Below are 17,673 nucleotides of genomic sequence, written 5' to 3'. Positions count from 1 at the left end.
TGCATCCTTATGCAAGATCCAGCTACTGATTTTTATCAGTTAGTTTTTTTTCTCTTACTTCTCTGTACCATTACAGTTTGTAACGTTTATCTTCATCATTCACAGCTGCAGGTATCTCTGGCTCTGAGCCTCAAAGCGCACATTTACACATGCTGAAGGCTGACTGTATGAGAAGATACTTTCTTTGTGGTGTGGATGGTCATTTATAGACTCCATGATGCTCTGCCTATAGAGTCACCCCTTAAAGTTCTGTTTCTCGCTGGTTTCTATATTGGAAAAAGGGTGATTTGAAAGAATATCCTCTAATACCAGTAGTCTGCGGAGGGCCACTCAGCAGGTTTTTGTGCAATAAAATGTCGTCAGTACAGCAAGGATGAACATAGAGGGGAAAAAGCATGACTTTTGACTCTAAAGGGCATTTTAAAAGATTGAATTAGAAAAGCAGTGGTAAAGATCAGCCCACCATGTTAATGCTCTTATAACAGCCTCATAAAGTAAATTAGTATTTTGTCAGGACGAATCTGTATTTAGTGCTCATGTTATATATATTTTTTCCCCCATATTAGTTTGCTGTGTCTCCCGGATGGCTTGTGGACAACTTTAAACAAGAAATTTTATGCATATCTTTAAGAAATAGCTTTAAATGCAGTATACAACTGATTCTTGTTCTATGGACAGAGTCTTCCACCTCAGCTGTAGATCTCTGCAGTTCATCCAGATGATCATGGGCCTCTTGGCTGCCTATCTGATCAGCCATCTCCTCATTTGAGCTGAAGGTTGAGAGGGATGACGGGGTCTTTGTAGAATTGCAGTGGTCTGATACTGCATCCATTTCAATATTATCACTTGCACAGTACTCCTTTCACTATTTAATGTTTGGGAAATATTTTTGCATCCAAACCAGCTTTAAATTTCACAACAGTATCTCACACCTGCCTGTTTTTTTCCCTTGTTCCTTATGATGCTCTCTGGCATATCATGTCATTGTCATGATTGGTTACAGAGTAAACCCAATAATGCAGAACACAAACGGAGGCTGATGAAAAGTTTAACAAGGTTTATTGTTACACAAGCACATGAATATAGCAACTGGAACTGGTTCAGGCCTGGGGGCTGGTTCACTGGAGTCTTGAAGGAGTCCGGGTTTCTCTTTGAGAGAGGTTACTGTTGGATCCAGAGACTGTTTGTTCAGCAGAGTCCAATAACTGCTTCAGCGTCTTACTTCTGACTTTGAGGGAAGACCTTGATTTGGGTTTCCAGCTCTTAACCAAGAGCTGCATGGGAAATCCAGAGAAGAGTCTTCAGGTTTGGCTCACGAGGGCAGGCTCGGCAGGTTAAGCTCATCCAGAGCTTCACGGAGAGACAGGATTCTTGTGAGGCAAAAACAAGGTAGAGTTAGAATCTTATCTCAATTAGAGATAGCAAAGATTCTCAGGTTTACTAGGCTCAGGTTGCTAACCAAACTAGATCAACACTGCGGCGTTGAGGCAAGGTCTGAAGGCAGGTTATATACTGGAGGATCCTCTGATGATGAGATGGGCCACAGGTGTGTTGGAGGCTCAGCTCAGGAGGACCCACGGCGCACTCTGCTGGAGGAAGGTGGTACAGCTCCAGATCCCAACAGTCGTTCTGTTAAAATTCAATAAAAAAAAACACTACAGCGTAAGACTGGTAATTGTTATATTACTACATTAGTTAGTTATTTTCATTTTTTTAGCCACTATTAAGAGCCATCATAGAGGGGGCAAAGAGCAACATGTTGCTCCAGAGCAGCAGGTTGCACACCCTTTAATAAGAGCCACTTTAAAAGGCTGAGGGACATATCGCTGTGACATCATATCTAAAATGAGGGTGGACATCAAAGGGAATATTGCCATAAAGACTTGATCAGCAGTATCCTGGGAAGAATACAAAAAATATTGAACATGCTCTTTAGAAAGACAGTCCTTGTGTGTTCTCAACCACTTTCTTAATTTGGAGATAATTCGTCTGGAAAGCATGGTAAAAAGGTGAACACACCCCAGATGTTTTCACTATTTGGTTTGCTTTCTAATAAAAATTCATAAAAAGACATTTCCTTACATTACTGGATTTTTAAAAATGTTCTTTATTTATTTATCTTTTTTTTTCTATTTGAGCTGGTAATACCCTTTTGTTGTTTATATAGCTTTTAGAGCTCAAGTTGCGAACTTGATATTTACTCAATTCTATTCTTGCACATAGTGCTTTCTGTAGTCAGACAAAGTTAGAAAGTAAGTAAACTGCAATTTGTGAAATAAACAGGGAAATGAGACACCCAGGAAAGGTTAGCTTAATTTGCATGCTGGGATTTTCCCTTCAAAATGATGGTTTGTGTTGCTTACTTTAACGCAGTAAAAACAGAAAATATATTTGCATGTAGCCTCTATGAAATATGATATATATATATATATATATATATATACATATATATATATATATATATATATATATATATATATATATATATATATATATATATGTATATATATATATAAAATATATATTATATATATATATATGTGTTTATATAGAATATAAGAAAGGTTATAAGATATTTATAGCCTATGTACTACATGCTTTAAATAGTAAATTTTGAGTCATGTTTGGCTACGGCATTTGTGGAGAATCTATCCCTGTCTAAGCTGCACTATCATCCTCCACCCCTGACTTTCCAGTGATCCTTGAAGGAGAATCACTACCCTCTGATGTTTACCCAGCTAGAATGGCCCTTAGCATTTACAGTTTCTCTAAATAACAAGGGACCATCAGGCTTTTGATACGGTGGACCATGACATTTTACTAGCTAGGCTTCAGCACCTTGTGGGCATCCGCGGCTCAGCGCTGTAATGGCTCCGGTCTTATTTAGCAGACAGAACATTCTGTGTTGACTTTGGCTGCTCTCAGTCCTCCTCTGCTTCTCTACAATATGGAGTCCCACAAGGGTCAATACTGGGGCCACTGCTCTTCTCCCTCTATCTACTCCCACTGGGTTCCATCCTGAGGAACTATGGCATTTCCTTTCATTGCTATGCTGATGATCTACAAGTATACATTCCAGTAAATCAGAATGGGGCCCTGTCTTTGTCTTCCCTTCACAACTGTCTTCATGAAAACAAAGCTGGGATGTCACAAAATTTTTTGAAGTTAAATGATGACAAAACCGAGATTATTGTCTTTGGTCCAAGTGCCTCCCGTCAGCCGCCAGGTGTTGATTTGGGGCACTTGACAAATTACAGAAAGCCAGTAGTCACCAACTTAGGTCTTAAAATGGATGATGATTTTAAGCTGGAGGAGCAAATCAGTGCAGTGGTTAAGTCAAGCTTCTTTCACCTAAGACGGCTGGCAAAGATCAAACCATTTTTAACCCACCGAGACTTGGAAACAGTGGTCCACGCCTTTATTACATTGCGGCTGGACTACTATAATGCTCTGTATACAGGAGTCAGCAAGTCTTCTCTCTCTTGCTTGCAGCGCGTACAGAACGCTGCAACACGACTTTTAACTGGGACAAAGAAGAGGGAACACATAACACCAATCCTGGCCTCACTTCATTGGCTCCCTGTCCATTTTAGAATTCATTTCAAAATTCTTTTATTTGCTTATAAGTCAATAGATGGCCTAGCTCCACCATACCTCTCTGAGCTACTACAGAATTACTGCCCCGCTAGGTCCCTTAGATCAGCTGATCAGCTCCTTCTAAAAGCACCTAGAGCAAAGCGGAAGCTCAGAGGGGACCGAGCATTCTCTGTGGCAGCTCCCAAACTGTGGAATGCCCTCCCCCTTTTCTATCAGACAGGCCCCTACACTCAGCTCTTTTAAAACCCTTTTAAAGACCCACTTTTTCTCTCAGGCCTTTGAGTGAGACTTCGACTTTATCTTAGTTGTCTTAATGTCCCTCTCTTACTTGGTTTTGTTTTTTCTTATTTTTCTTATTTTTTATTTATTTATTTATTTATTTTGCTCTTACTGTTTTTTTTTTTATCTTTGAGTTTGTCTTGTGTTGTGGTGATAATTGTGTTTTATAATCTGCTCAAATGACCTGTACAGCGCTTTGATTTTAGCTTTGGCTGACTGAAAGCGCTTTATAAATAAAGTTGAGTTGAGTTGAGGCTTTGAGACAGAGGATCATAGAATCTCTCTCTAACTCGTTCAAGAGCTTTGATCCTCTGCAACATGTCCTCAGTCACTCTTACTTTGGTTTCCTTTGGTATATTTGTAACCAAAACAGCATTTAATTGATTAATTCCCTCTCCCTTACAACAGTAAGCACAAGTGGAAAAATCTCTTCAGCAGTTCTTAGCGATGAATACGAGTGAACTCTATGAACTTTTGATGAAAGGTCTGGGTATAATAATATAGTTTATACAAAGGAAAATCAAATTCATCCCAGAGGTCCCTCCATTTTATTAATGTAGCATCCCACTGCTCTGTCTAGTATTAACTGGAACAAGAATTTAACTGGCTGGTGGGGTGTCTATTTGAGTTCCTTAAATTTCAGGTAGATACCTCACAGGTTTATCTATGGTGAGTCAAAACCTACTCTTCTGATTAACATTTACCATATAAATAAATAAAGTAATATAAATAAATCCAGACAACGTGTTACCAAATATAGTCAACCCAAAAGTCAGGTTTCCCAATACCAAAGACCACCCTTAAAAGCAAGGGCAATGCCCTTATTTCTGAAACTTAAATGTCTCTGAACCTAAAACAGAGACAGATTTGGTACTTTTCCATTTCATTCCATTATTCCTTGCAGATTAACTTTATAGTTTTTTTTTAATAATAACCAGCGTGTTTAACAGTTTTTAATTTTTTTGGTTTTTTTAATAATTTTTTTTGCATTAATATAACTCCATACATTTATCAACAAAAATCCCATATGATTTTAAACTGAACAAATAACACAAGTGGGCCCACACTCACACAGTTTGGTACCATTTAAAGTTTCATTGTAGCCTGCTGAAGCAAGAGTGCGACGCAGCAGACGAAAATCTTCCTCTCCCAGTTTGCTGCTAAAACGGCTCACGCAAGCTTGTTCAACAGGTGCCTGCTCTACCATCACACAGAAACTTTGCTGGTCCAAACATCGTTAGTCTACCTCCATCACATGAGTCACAAAGGATCTTCTCAGCAACACTGGAGCCAACTTCGCCATGTCGACACTTTCCTCTCATCTACTCTGATCAGATGCAGTTTTCCCGGATCTGCAGTTCTCGCCCCCGTCGTTGTCACATATAGTGGCATCTGGCTGTTTTTTTTAAAGGTTACTTTATACTTTAAGTAGTTTTCGGAGCACATACTTTTTCACTTTTACTTAAGTAAACAGGTCAAGTTGATACCTAACCTTTCTGCAAATGTCCTAATTGCAGAAGGTTTTTGTTTTTTTTTTTACAGGTCAATTCCTTTTCAAACTTCAGTCTAAACACACATAAGCTGCAAACTCCCATGGCTTCCCTCTTATCATCTCCCACACTCTGCCGTTCTCCTTCCCATCATCCAATGTTCACTTATTTTTTCCGGTGCAGTTCACCTGTCCCTCCATCTTATAACTACTTTTATTAATGAGATCCGGTCCAAAGTCTACGACTAATAAAAGAATTACAAATAAAAAGAATACACATAGATACAAACATCCTTTTCACAGAAACTCTGCTCTTTTCCATTTTCTTTTATGAGCAGCAACTGCATGAGTCTCTTTATTACTAGCCTTTATAGCAACCGTGTGGTAAGACTTATGCTAGGGGGGAGCTAGGTACTGTACTGTTATGGTTTTCCCATTTTTTTTTAATCATAAATAAAGCAACATGGTTTATGTTTCCAGGTCAGAGTTGGTATCTCTACATTAAAGAGGCAAAGACCTGGACTGAAGCTCAGCAGTACTGCAGAGAGAAACACACTGACCTGGCCACAGTGTCTAACATGACAGACATAAAGAGACTCCTCAGTACCAGAGCGGAGATAATAGAGAGGCTTGGATAGGTCTGTATGATCAGACAGATGGTAACAGAACATGGTACTGGTCTCTACCTTGAGAAGACACTGGAATAAATGGTCAAACAGTAAATTTAGATCCAACAGTGGGACTGATGATAAAGGCAGATGGAACATTGACAGCTGTGAGCAGAAAACACCCTACATCTGTTATGATGGTGAGTTGGTCCCACATTAATAGAAATATGTTGGGTTAATGCATGTATGTATTTCCCTTTATTAGTGTATTCTGTTTGTTTTAAAACAAAACTTAGAATTAATTGAAAATACATTTTTACCCCAAATTGTTTATGTTGATGTCTGTAGGCAGAAAGATCCTGCAACATTTAATTTCCCTTTGGGATTATTAAAGTATTGAATTGAATGGAATATTCAGCTTATCCCATTCTTTGCTTTTCATTTTCATTGCTGATACCAGCTTTTTAATTTCTACTGCTTTTATGTAGGTTCTTAAATCTCTTTGTTCTTTGATTTCCTTATCCAATAAATTTCATTTTCTTCCCTTGTCATCACCAAATCAAGTAAAATAAACATCCTCTATATAATCTTGCCATGCTAGGACCTTGCTCTCTCTGAGCCCCAAGTAAGTCTACTTTGTGATCTTGCATCCAAACTTTCTGCCTTGGCCAGTTGATCTGTGAGCAAAAATACTGCACTTGATCCTTTGACCATCCACCTGGCTGCTGGTGATCCTGTCTTACATTTTTGTTGACTTCTCTTTTGGCAGCTAAATCAACAGCAAGAGGTGTTTGTGCAGCATCAGGTACCCAATAGATGTGCATATGCTAACGTAAGCTTGCTGAGTCAGTCCTCCCTCTTCATATGTAGAGCCAGAGGGCTGTTTGAGTGTGCTGCTGCTGCTGTCATCTAACTCTACTCCAGTTTGTGTCTTGAAAACCCCACTGTTCGGGGTTAAAAGTTTCCTCTTTTAACCCCTTTTGAAACCAATTCAATATCATCCATTTTCCTTAACTTCTCCTGTTCTCTCCAACACAGATACACACCTACTGTACATCTACTTAGGCAAACACACTGCAACAAAACACATGCTGTGAACTCTGAAGTGATGGTACTGTGTACCCTTCTGTACGGGCCCACTTAATGCACTGCATGGGTCCTATCCAACCAGATCACCCTCTTACACACTTTCTTGTTCAACATAAAAAAAAGCAACAAATTAATTATATTTATCAAATAAGGACGGCAAAGAAAAACTGCAGTTAATCAAATGAATGAAAAAAATTAATAAATCAAACAACAATCCCTCAAGTTTTTACATAACGCATTGTCAAAGTTTGCTAATGAATTATGTTAAAATGAATGTAGATTTATCAACAGTGCAGCTTTTAACTGTAGTTTTCTGACCAAGTGATGAGTTTATTCTACAGACAGACTGTAAACCAACACAATTGTTATTTAAAAGCCAAAAAAGTCCATGGTAGAAAATATATCTAGCAGTGGAAAAACAGGATGTTTGCAGCTGGATTTTCCCCAGCTACATTTGGTACAGGGTGTCAGTTTTCTGACGGTTGAGTTTGCATCTATTTAAAAATGTTTCCTCTTAATACAGATCCTTCGTTTGTAATGATTATAAAAAAGCTTTTATGTAAAACAGGATAGGGACAGAATTTTCACAGAAGCATTTTTATAAACCTCACAGAAGAAGGATCTGTATTACGAGGAAATGTTTTTTTTTAATATATATGCAAACACAACCCTGAGAAACCTGACAGCCTTCATTCTGTATTAAAGGTTACTGGTGACAATCCAGCTTCGCTATTAGATATATTTTCTACCAAGGACATTTCTCAAAAAAGTAAAATTGAGCTGCTGTTCAGAGTGCTTGAAACTAAGATACAAACAATTTACTTAAGACAATTTTCAGCAAAGTATCCTTTCACTTCCCTATATTAGGTCCTGCAAGTAAATACAGCAAAAGTGAGGAAATTTTTTATTCATATTTCACAGAAAAGAAAGGGTCAAAAACTGCACAAAAATGCAATGAAATACAGATTCCAATGCCGTAGGGGAGTGATTAGAGGTTAGGGCTTAGAGCTTGGAATCCCGAGGATGTTAGTTCAAGCCCCACTCCCACAGCCTCCAACATGGCTCCCTGAGCAAAGACCCCTAACCCCACACTGCTCCCCTGTCACCGCAAAATAGAAGCCCACTGCTCCCCAAGGGGAAGGGTTAAATGCAGAGGGTGAATTTCATTTTGCTGTACTTGTGACAGTGTAATGACAATAAATTGCTGGGAATCTAAAAGGAAGTTAGACATAAAAACCAACTCAGAGCTTGTCTGCTTAACATCTCCTGTTTCTTTCTTTAACAGAGCCACCTAAGGAGCTAGTTTACTGTTATTTTTTGTGCCATAAAAAGTATTTATGGATCTTTGTTTCTATGTCTCTCTTATATGTCTGATTCTGGTTTTCCTTGCTAGTATTTTTTAATCAATCTGACTGGAGCATCAGAGTCTCAATCCATCGTTTAGATCTGTTGTCTGTATCATGGATTTTTGCAGGGGGTTCATAGGGCAGGGGGAGTGGTATAGCATGAATAGATCCACAGAATAAATAAACACACACTTAAAGGGGGATTAGTTTATGTAAAACTCATGATTTTGGTATTTGGAAGGGAGCTTAAGTACCCAGAGGGAATCCACTCATGGAGTGACTGTTCCGCACTTGTTTGCATCAATATTATTTAATAATCAAATTATTTTTTGGCTGTCATGTGCTTTTTTCTGAATTCAAAACCAGATAGCTGTGAATTGAAATTAAAGTGTTATTCAAGGATCGTTTGAGCTTAACATAGAGCAGGGGATGCAAACTGGATGTTTGGCCTTCTCCCTTTGGAAGGATCGTTTGAGCTTCACATTGAGCAGGGGATGCAAACTAAATGTTTGGACCATCCACCCCTGAAAGGATCATTTGAGGTTGACACTGAGCAGGCAGTCAGCTCCATTGCTTCTCAAGGAACCAACCTAACCAAATTAAAACCTGTCCGCCCTCCAATGAGTCAACCAAGTTCTGGAATAACCCACACCAACTTGATTCTGGGAAGAACACCTTTTGGGAAACGTGAGTCCCGTTTCAATCTATGTTTTTGCAAGTCATCGTTCAAGTTTCCCACTGAACTTAACTCTGAACTTCCCTTCTAACTTCCAGTTCCGGTTCAACAGCTCTCTGAGTTACCCTGGATCCACGCATCATGTGTTTTCAATAAACCTGATAACCTTTTACGCTGGTTCTCTGAGTGGTTTCCTGCATATGGGTAAGATCCCTTGAAAAGAACATGACACAGAAATTATCAATTAGAAACGCCATGTTAAACATACTTTAGTTAATAACTTTAAACTAAGCTTATAAAACTCAACTGAACAATATAGTCATATGAACGTATGTACTTTATCAATAAAATTACAAACAACACAGTTGAGTATGGATTTTATGTATGGGAACCAAAGTTTATCTTAAATAATTTTGGAATGAGGCAACATTTGTTTTTAAAACGTATTTAGCACAACTGGAACGTTTTCAAGCCAATTCTCTATGCACATCAAAAAGGTAGATAAAATATAATTGGGTAAAATGATATTTTAAAGGAGCAAAAAGTAAAAAATTATTTAATTTTATTTGCATCCAAATTATCAAAGTAAAATACGGTAATGTGTACAATTAAAGTTATCTCTTTAGATGGAATTGAGATAATGTGATACACAATCTCTCTACATTGTTCTCCAGACTCTAGTTTTAAAGCCAGGCCAGCTGGGCATGCAGGTTAAGCTTCTACATTAAAGGGGAACACTGCGCGTTGTTTTAAAAAAATATATAAATATGAAAACTATAACCTGGGTGTCTGGGGGACAGTGATTCGCCTACATGTTATTAATGCTGGCGTACCATAAATGAAACATAAAACAGTTCAGTTTGCGCTTTCAAGTCATAGCCCATAGGAAGACGTTACTTGGATATAACCTATCAGAATATCTTCAGAACAGCTCCAAATGACACAAAACTCATATGGGTGAGTAGAACGTGATGTAATGACATAAAATCAAGGGCCCAATGTAAAAAAAAAACAAAATTGCCAGAGATAGAGAGATAACTTAACAGTGTGTTAATGGGATTAAAGCTGTTAACTGAAGTTAATCATTATTGAAACAAAGCTTTCTTGCTAACAACATTATAAAGTTAACAATTCCTACTTCTCTGATGTACAGTACCACTCTTCTCATCCTGTCTGACACAGCCTCTCCCCTGCCTTCTTCTCTCTGTCTGCTTTCGGTGTAAACAGACCAAAATAAGCAGAACAGGGAGAAGTAAACACCCAGCCCAAGAAAACTATCAATCAGACAGGATTCATGATAAAATGTTAATCAATTTTCTTGAAGAATTTTCACAGTTCACAAAACATCAAAAAGTATTATTAATTAAATATATATATAGGTTATGACATTTTTCATCATTTAGTGAATCAGATATGCTTTTGTCTAGCGTCTGTTTTATTTTATTCTGTTTTCTTTCTTATTTGAACTGATTTGACTGCAACTCAGTAGTCATGTGACAAGTATGCGATCACATGACTTCCTGCTTTGTATGTAATTATATGTTAATGACATGAACTTACATTGCCCTTCCCTACGTTTATTCATTCACACACTGATTTTGGCAAGCTAGATTGTAACCCAGCTGCTCTGGAGCACACTGACAGAAGTGAGTTTGTCATACAGTAGATACCACTGGACCATCTGACCACCATCAGTAGGTAATTATTTAAAGAGTCCTCATTAAGAACACATCGATTGAGATGGACAGAGCTGATGTACAACTGGCGACCCTCCTATGCCACCTTTACCCCATGTACTTAACATTTATTAATGGGTTGGCATGAATGCATCATTATATGTTCTTTTTTAAACTGACTTCATGTCCATCAGTTTAATGAGCAAACTTACCAATACACAAGGGTAGAACCTACTGCTGAGTTGGTTTTGTTTAACCGGCTCTAAGTGGCACAGAGGGAAAAGATAATGTTCTGGAGGTTAATATTTAATTATGGTATGGAAGATGTAATAATGTTGTTCGGAGTTTCTATTGAAGAGATTATTTATACCTGCGAAGCAGGTGGTACCTATAAAGCCGGGCATACACTGTACTATTTTTTGCCCTTTTTTGGCCGATTCCCCAGTTGTGCAGGAATTTTTTTTAATCAGCCCAACTTTCAGCCTAAAGGTGTGTTGTGCATCATGTAGTGTACAGGGGGTAATGAGGGGAAATCAGCGTCTAACGGCCACCTCCCAATCAGGAATTGTTGGGTCTGGAGAAAATCAAACATCTTTGAAATTCAGTAGGCCGTCGTAAGGTTGCACCAGAGCACAGTGTGAGAACATACATCGTGAGCTGTGAACTTTTAAATCCTGTGGTTTCGTCGTACAATTTGTTTTGACGGCAATTTGGGATCTCTGTTCCCATGCATAGAGATGTCTGTGGCATGCACTCACTTAACATGACCTATGTAATCCTACAATAACATGATATTTACAGTTAATTTATTAAAAACGCTTTTCAGTAAAAGTCAACAGCAATAACTCCAATAACAAACGATAATTTCATGCAAAATGTATTTATTGAAAATGCTTAACAATTCCTGTAATGAATGAATAGCACAATGAAAGAAAGAATGTCTCATCTAAACATCCCTCGCTTAACAATAAAAGTTAACAATAACTCTCAACTCCCAATAACACATGATACTCAGCCTCAGCAATAAACGAAATAATGTCTGTTCTGTAGGCTATTGGTAAAAAATAAATTAACAAATGAGCTAATTAACAAAAAATACCTCTTGTGTAGCAAAAATTATTCAAAATGTACCAAAACCGAACAAACATATCAATAGACTATCTTTACTTTCGCAGTCCAGATGGCTTTTCAGATCCCTTGCACCTCCATTGGATACTGAGACATATGTGCCTGCTTTGCACACTGTGCACAAGGCCTCCCATTTGTCTCGACCCGGTGTGAAAGCAGGGAAACTCTTTTGTAAATCGTCGGTAAACATACATTTGCGCTTTTGCTTTTGGCGTACTGACAACCACGCTATCTATATTCTGATTAAGAACAGGGCTGCCCGCACTGACGCGGCTCAGGGATTACATCACACGCAGCGTTGTGCGCAGTGCCCTAGTGCCTGTAAATTTAATGGTACAATTAAGGTAATTTAAAAAATCAGGACATTTCCTCACTTTCTAAAAAAAACCTGGGACGCCCAGGACAGGACGTGAAATACGGATATGTCCCGGGAAATACGGACGTTTGGTCACCCTAATGTATATGCTCACCTACCAGAACCATTACAGAATTAGTACTATTGTCTTAATGAACCTGTATTTTTGTTCTTGTGGATCCAAACAACTCAGATAATATTTAAGATATCAAGCAAAATAGCAGTATTACTATGGAATTACTACAACTACGGAAAAATAGGAAATATAGGATTGTTGAATCAAAATTGGAAAAAAAAAAGATTAGTCAGTAAAATGAATTTAACCAGATGAAAGTAAGTTTACAGTTTGCTGCAGCTACTCAATGGGGATTTATCCACAAAACAATATTTACACTATTATTACTACTCTTACTCTGTGATACATTCAGTCTTTTAAACCATATACATATTGACAGATACAAATGCATCATGCTGTGAAGCTTTATCCTGACCAATGACATGCAGTGCTGGATAACAAACGTTTTTTACACAAAAAATGTAGGTGTCATAGCAACCATAAATATTCCTTCCTTTTATTATTTATAGATGATTTCAAGAGAAACACGAGACCTGCCTGGTTTAAATATTCAAATTGTAGAATATTTAAATTTAGCTAGTATACAGAGGTCTGTCTCTGAAGCACATTAATATTTGACTGAGGACAGTACTCAGCTGCGCATCAGGAAGGAAACATTCCAGTTCATAAGGTAAAAAAAAATATATATATTTAATTTTTTGTCTTACATATAATGCTGACATGCAGGGAAAAAAATAATAACTACCCTTATTTTCTTTAATTGCTTGTTTTTTAGTTAGGCAATATTACATGAAAATGAAAACAAGGATGTAATAATTATTTATGTTCATGATTATATATGAAGAGTTCATTTGCAAAAACAGATAAATGCCATTTTTGAAAAAAATGAGCTGAGATAATTTACACTTTGCATGGTGCTGCGAATAAAAATGATTTTTTTTTCTAATTAATAAAAATTAAGTTATCTGTTTTTACAAATGAACTTCTCATATATCGAATATCTAGAATAATAGTAGCTTTTCTATTTTTGAATATTTGTGGATCTAAACTACTGACAGCTTGCACTGACTCACATTTTAAATGAGAGGTGGTTTCAGTGTCACAACAAGCTAAAACTGTAAACTAGAGCCTTTAGCAGGGGTCACTGATTTGTGGACCGCGGTCCGGATCCAGACCCACCTGCTGGCTAATCCAGACCCAACCTGATTTTAAAACATTTATAAATTGCCGCATGTTGTCCGACGACAGTGTCTAACTTTACTTGTGCTTCTCCTGTTAATCTGGTCAAGCCACCCGGATCGTCCGGCACCAGGCTGTACGTCATATAAATAAGCCAATGAGCTGTCAGTCTGGGCTGCTGCTGTGAGCCTTGCAGGTCAGTGTAAAGCCCACTGCTCTCATTAAGCCATAAAAAAAGAAAAAAGTTCAGGTGTTTTTTTTTTATATTTGAATCAGGAAATTGTCTATATACTCAACTAAACAATTGTTGTTCAAAAAATACTTTAGATTTTAAAACTGAAAAATTTTCTTTTTTATATATACAGTATATATATTTTTTTTATTTCAAAAGACAATGTTTAACATGGATGCATTAAAACCTCATTATATCAGTGTTAAACTCTGTTTAAAGTAACGGATTATACATATCATACATATGATATAATGTCTCCGGACTTTTACTGGTTGTTGATTTTCTTCATTCAGACCACGCTGATTTTTGATTGGTTCCCCCTGGCCTATAGGCTTGAGGCTTCTTCAAAGGTTTTTCTGGACCTCTTTATCCTCTACCTGCAATGAACATATGAAATGCTTCGGTTCATGCAGGGCTGACTCAGCACATCTGGGGGCCCTAAGCAAGACTTAACTTAGAGACTCACAGGTTTAGTGGAGGATTTTTACGAATTATTGAAAAGAAGCGCCCTCTCCACCTTTAAGAAAAAATCTAAATGCACAACCCTGTACCCATTCCTGAGAGGGAATGGTTATTAAACGTGTGCAAGACCATGCAAAAGCTAATTTCTCCTCTTGAACGCACTGTTTAAAAGTTGCTACTTGCATCGCTCATATATTACTTTCCAAAAGAAGATTTGCAATTTTCCACTGTGTCAGACTCACCATCGTTAAGAGAAAATGGGGACGAGCACGTAGGACGGCTTTACGTAAGCATAGCACCAGAATGATTGATAATTAGGTGGACCACTTATTTTGATGATCCACCAGAAAAAGGAAAATCCTACATTATACCTTTAAGACACAATGTGACAGGCCAGGACCTTCATATATTAACCCCTGCAGCACCACAGACATATCCAAGACAGTGCTTCCAAGTAACCATATTATATTGAGACAACTCTGAAATTTGTACAATATGGCTCATTTTTCTTTTAGCTGAGATGAAGAAGAGAGACAGATGTGACAGAACGTATAGAACTTACACAATGCTCAATGTCAGACTTAATTCTCACCAGAGAAATTTTAGAAGAATAAGAAAAGCTCTTTGGTCTTTATTAGTGTATTTATATCTAGGAGATGTAAGTGTGTAGAAAAAAAATCATTTTCTATTTTGCTGTGCTTGTAGAACAGAATCAAACTTCTTAATGAAAAAATATTGCAGCTGATTAAGGATGCAGTGGAGTGTGATTCTACTCTTTCTGACGGGTAAGTTGATCTAAGCACAACTACACTCACTGGTTTCTGGTAATATACAGACTCAACTGGAGACATGGAGAGATGGCTGCTCTATTAACACACAGAAAGTAACTGATAACAATAGAAAACAGTATTATAATGTAGACTTTTACAATTTTTTTATCATTTTGAGAATTCATCAAATGTATGTTTTCAGTACAGATTTGTTTCATCAACTGTCAGCTCTATGAGTATCTCTACATTAATAAGGATATGAACTGGACTGAAGCTCAGCAGTACTGCAGAGAGAACCACACTGACCTGGCCACAGTGTCTAACATGGCAGACATGAAGAGACTCAACAGTACCAGAGCAGGAGAAAAGAGGGACGTTTGGATTGGTCTGTATGATCAGAAAGATGGTATCAGAACATGGTACTGGTCTCTGCCTGGAGTGGAGTTCAATGAAAGTGAGACAAACTGGGACCCAGGAGAACCAAATGATGCCAATAAAGGATATGAGAACTGTGGGCATTTGAATAAGAATCTTAAATGGACAGATACCAAGTGCGATCATAAAAGACCTTTCCTCTGTTATGATGGTGGGAATGATGAATTCCTTTACTGTAGTTTTAACGTCTTATCATGTAAAGTCAATGCAATGTGATTTTTTTTCTGTTTACTCCACAGAAACTATTAAAACCCAGAAATACCACTTGATTAGAGAGGAGAAGACCTGGCAGGAAGCTCAGAGTTACTGTAGAGAGAAACACACAGACCTGATCAGTGGAATGAAGCAGCTACAGGATGGAGAAGTGGAGAGATTGATGAAGTCTGTGGGAGATGGGACATACATATATTTTGGTCTGTTCAGAGACACCTGGAGGTGGTCAGATAGAAGCAGTTTCTCTTTCAGACACTGGAATAAAGACTCAATCAATGAGGGAACCAACAGTGTTCGATGTGCCATGGCTGGGATTGATGATGAAGGCAGATGGAAGACTGACAGCTGTAATCAGGAAAAACCCTTCATCTGTTATGATGGTGAGCTGTTTATATAAAACTTATCCTTTGTAGGATTTTTTTTTTTTATCAGTGTCCTATGTATAATTGTGTTGGTAATATTTTTTGAAAGGATTTAACAATTCACCAATTGAACATTTATATCCCAATCATCCAATTTCATGTGTTTACTTAAAAAATGTGTAACTTGAAAACCAAAGTTTTATTTTCACTCAAAATAAAACATTTGGTTTTTGGCTGTAAATATATTGTTTGCTTTGTCAATATGGCAGATAAAGTGATCCTGATCAAAGAAAATAAAACCTGGGAGGATGCCTTATACTACTGCAGAGATCACTACCATGACCTGGTCACCATCACCAGCCTGGATGAGCAGAGATGGATCCAGGAGAAAGCCAAGAACGCCTCGACTGATTATGTCTGGATGGGACTGCACTACGCCTGCACTCTGGATTTCTGGTTGTGGGTCAGTGATGAGGTGGTCAGGTATAAGAACTGGGCCTCAGGGGAACCAGTGGATGACTGTGACATGTCTGGAGCCATGGAGACAGGAGGAGGACATAAGTGGAGGAAAATAAATGATCTAAAGGAGTTTAACTTCATCTGTTCTAAGGAATAACACTGATTGTTTTATAGATTATTTGTGTTGTTTTATACTGTGATACTGTGCATTATGTCTAAAATAATTTAAAATAAATACAATAAACATAGTAATTAGTAAAAAAATAATATTTCCACAAAACTACAGCACTTGCTTTAAACCTGTTATATATGATTCTATTTTTCTAGTTTCTTTCTATGAAACATCTGCTTCTCTAAATAGAACATGTTTTACTTTCCCTTTATTTTGATCAGGTTATGGTTATATATTTATTAGCTGACTGTAAATAGGGGGCGCTAGTGTGCAGTTACTTCACGATTCCAGAACGAACAATATAAATACAGTAAACATTAAATACAATTACAAAATGTAATCACACCTGTTCACTCATTAAATGTGTCTGACTCTTGATTTTTTAGTGTTCTCATTCCTTTTTGGGTTTATCTGGAGTATGTTTTCTTTTCTTGGAGGTCTAATAACAGATTTTTCAAAGGTGTGTGTACTGTCAGTTGTTATTCCCAGTTAACAGGAAGCCTGGGTTTGGGTTTGTGCAACATATTTCTTGGTTTAGCTGTGTCAAATATTAGAAACAAAACATTTTATTTAGTAAAGAAAACTTTGTTTCTAATCACAGATATCAAACATTTCATGTAGTAGAAAAGGTTTGCTCCCATTGCTGCAGGGATTATGGACCACTCCTCCATACAGATGTTCAGATCCTTCAGGTTTCAGGGCTGTAACTGGGAAACACGGACCTTCAGCTCCCTCCAAAGATGTTTAGATTGGGTTCAGGTCTGCAGACTGGCTAGGCCACTTCAGGACCTGGAGCTGCTTCTTATGGAGCCACTACTAAATCTTTTCTTTATTTGGATCCCATTGTTCCCTCAAGGTGGTTATAGCCTTCCTGGGGTTCTAGAAAAATGAATAAAAATATGTGGATTCAATATAAATTCAAATAAAGTACAAAAATAAACGCCAAGTATTTGTGTTGGAAAACAAAACATAAATACTAAAGACCTTTTAAAAAAGAGGGAGGACAGTACAGAGTCACCTCACAAAGCCACCTTTGATTTTCCTTTTAAAGATTTTTTTTTTTGTCTCTG

At 37.5% G+C, this 17,673-nt stretch overlaps 1 protein-coding gene across 1 annotated transcript in view; it reads left to right on the top strand.

Annotated features, from left to right (window-relative positions):
• The window catches only part of LOC119796472 (C-type mannose receptor 2-like), a 79,023-nt gene extending 62,390 nt beyond the window's left edge, over window positions 1–16,633 (top strand). Inside the window, exon 5 of the mRNA XM_038305056.1 lies at window positions 16,242–16,633. Within this exon, the coding sequence (XP_038160984.1) occupies window positions 16,242–16,588 (347 nt within the window). The 3' untranslated portion in view covers window positions 16,589–16,633. The remainder of the gene's footprint in view (window positions 1–16,241) is intronic.
• Window positions 16,634–17,673: the final 1,040 nt, after the last annotated feature.

The sequence above is a fragment of the Cyprinodon tularosa genome, unplaced genomic scaffold (assembly GCF_016077235.1).
Source record: "Cyprinodon tularosa strain WSP-4 unplaced genomic scaffold, ASM1607723v1 ctg1148, whole genome shotgun sequence".
Taxonomy (NCBI): domain Eukaryota; kingdom Metazoa; phylum Chordata; class Actinopteri; order Cyprinodontiformes; family Cyprinodontidae; genus Cyprinodon; species Cyprinodon tularosa.
The sequence above is the reverse complement of the archived record's forward strand: the minus strand, read 5'-3'. Positions and strand labels throughout refer to the sequence as shown.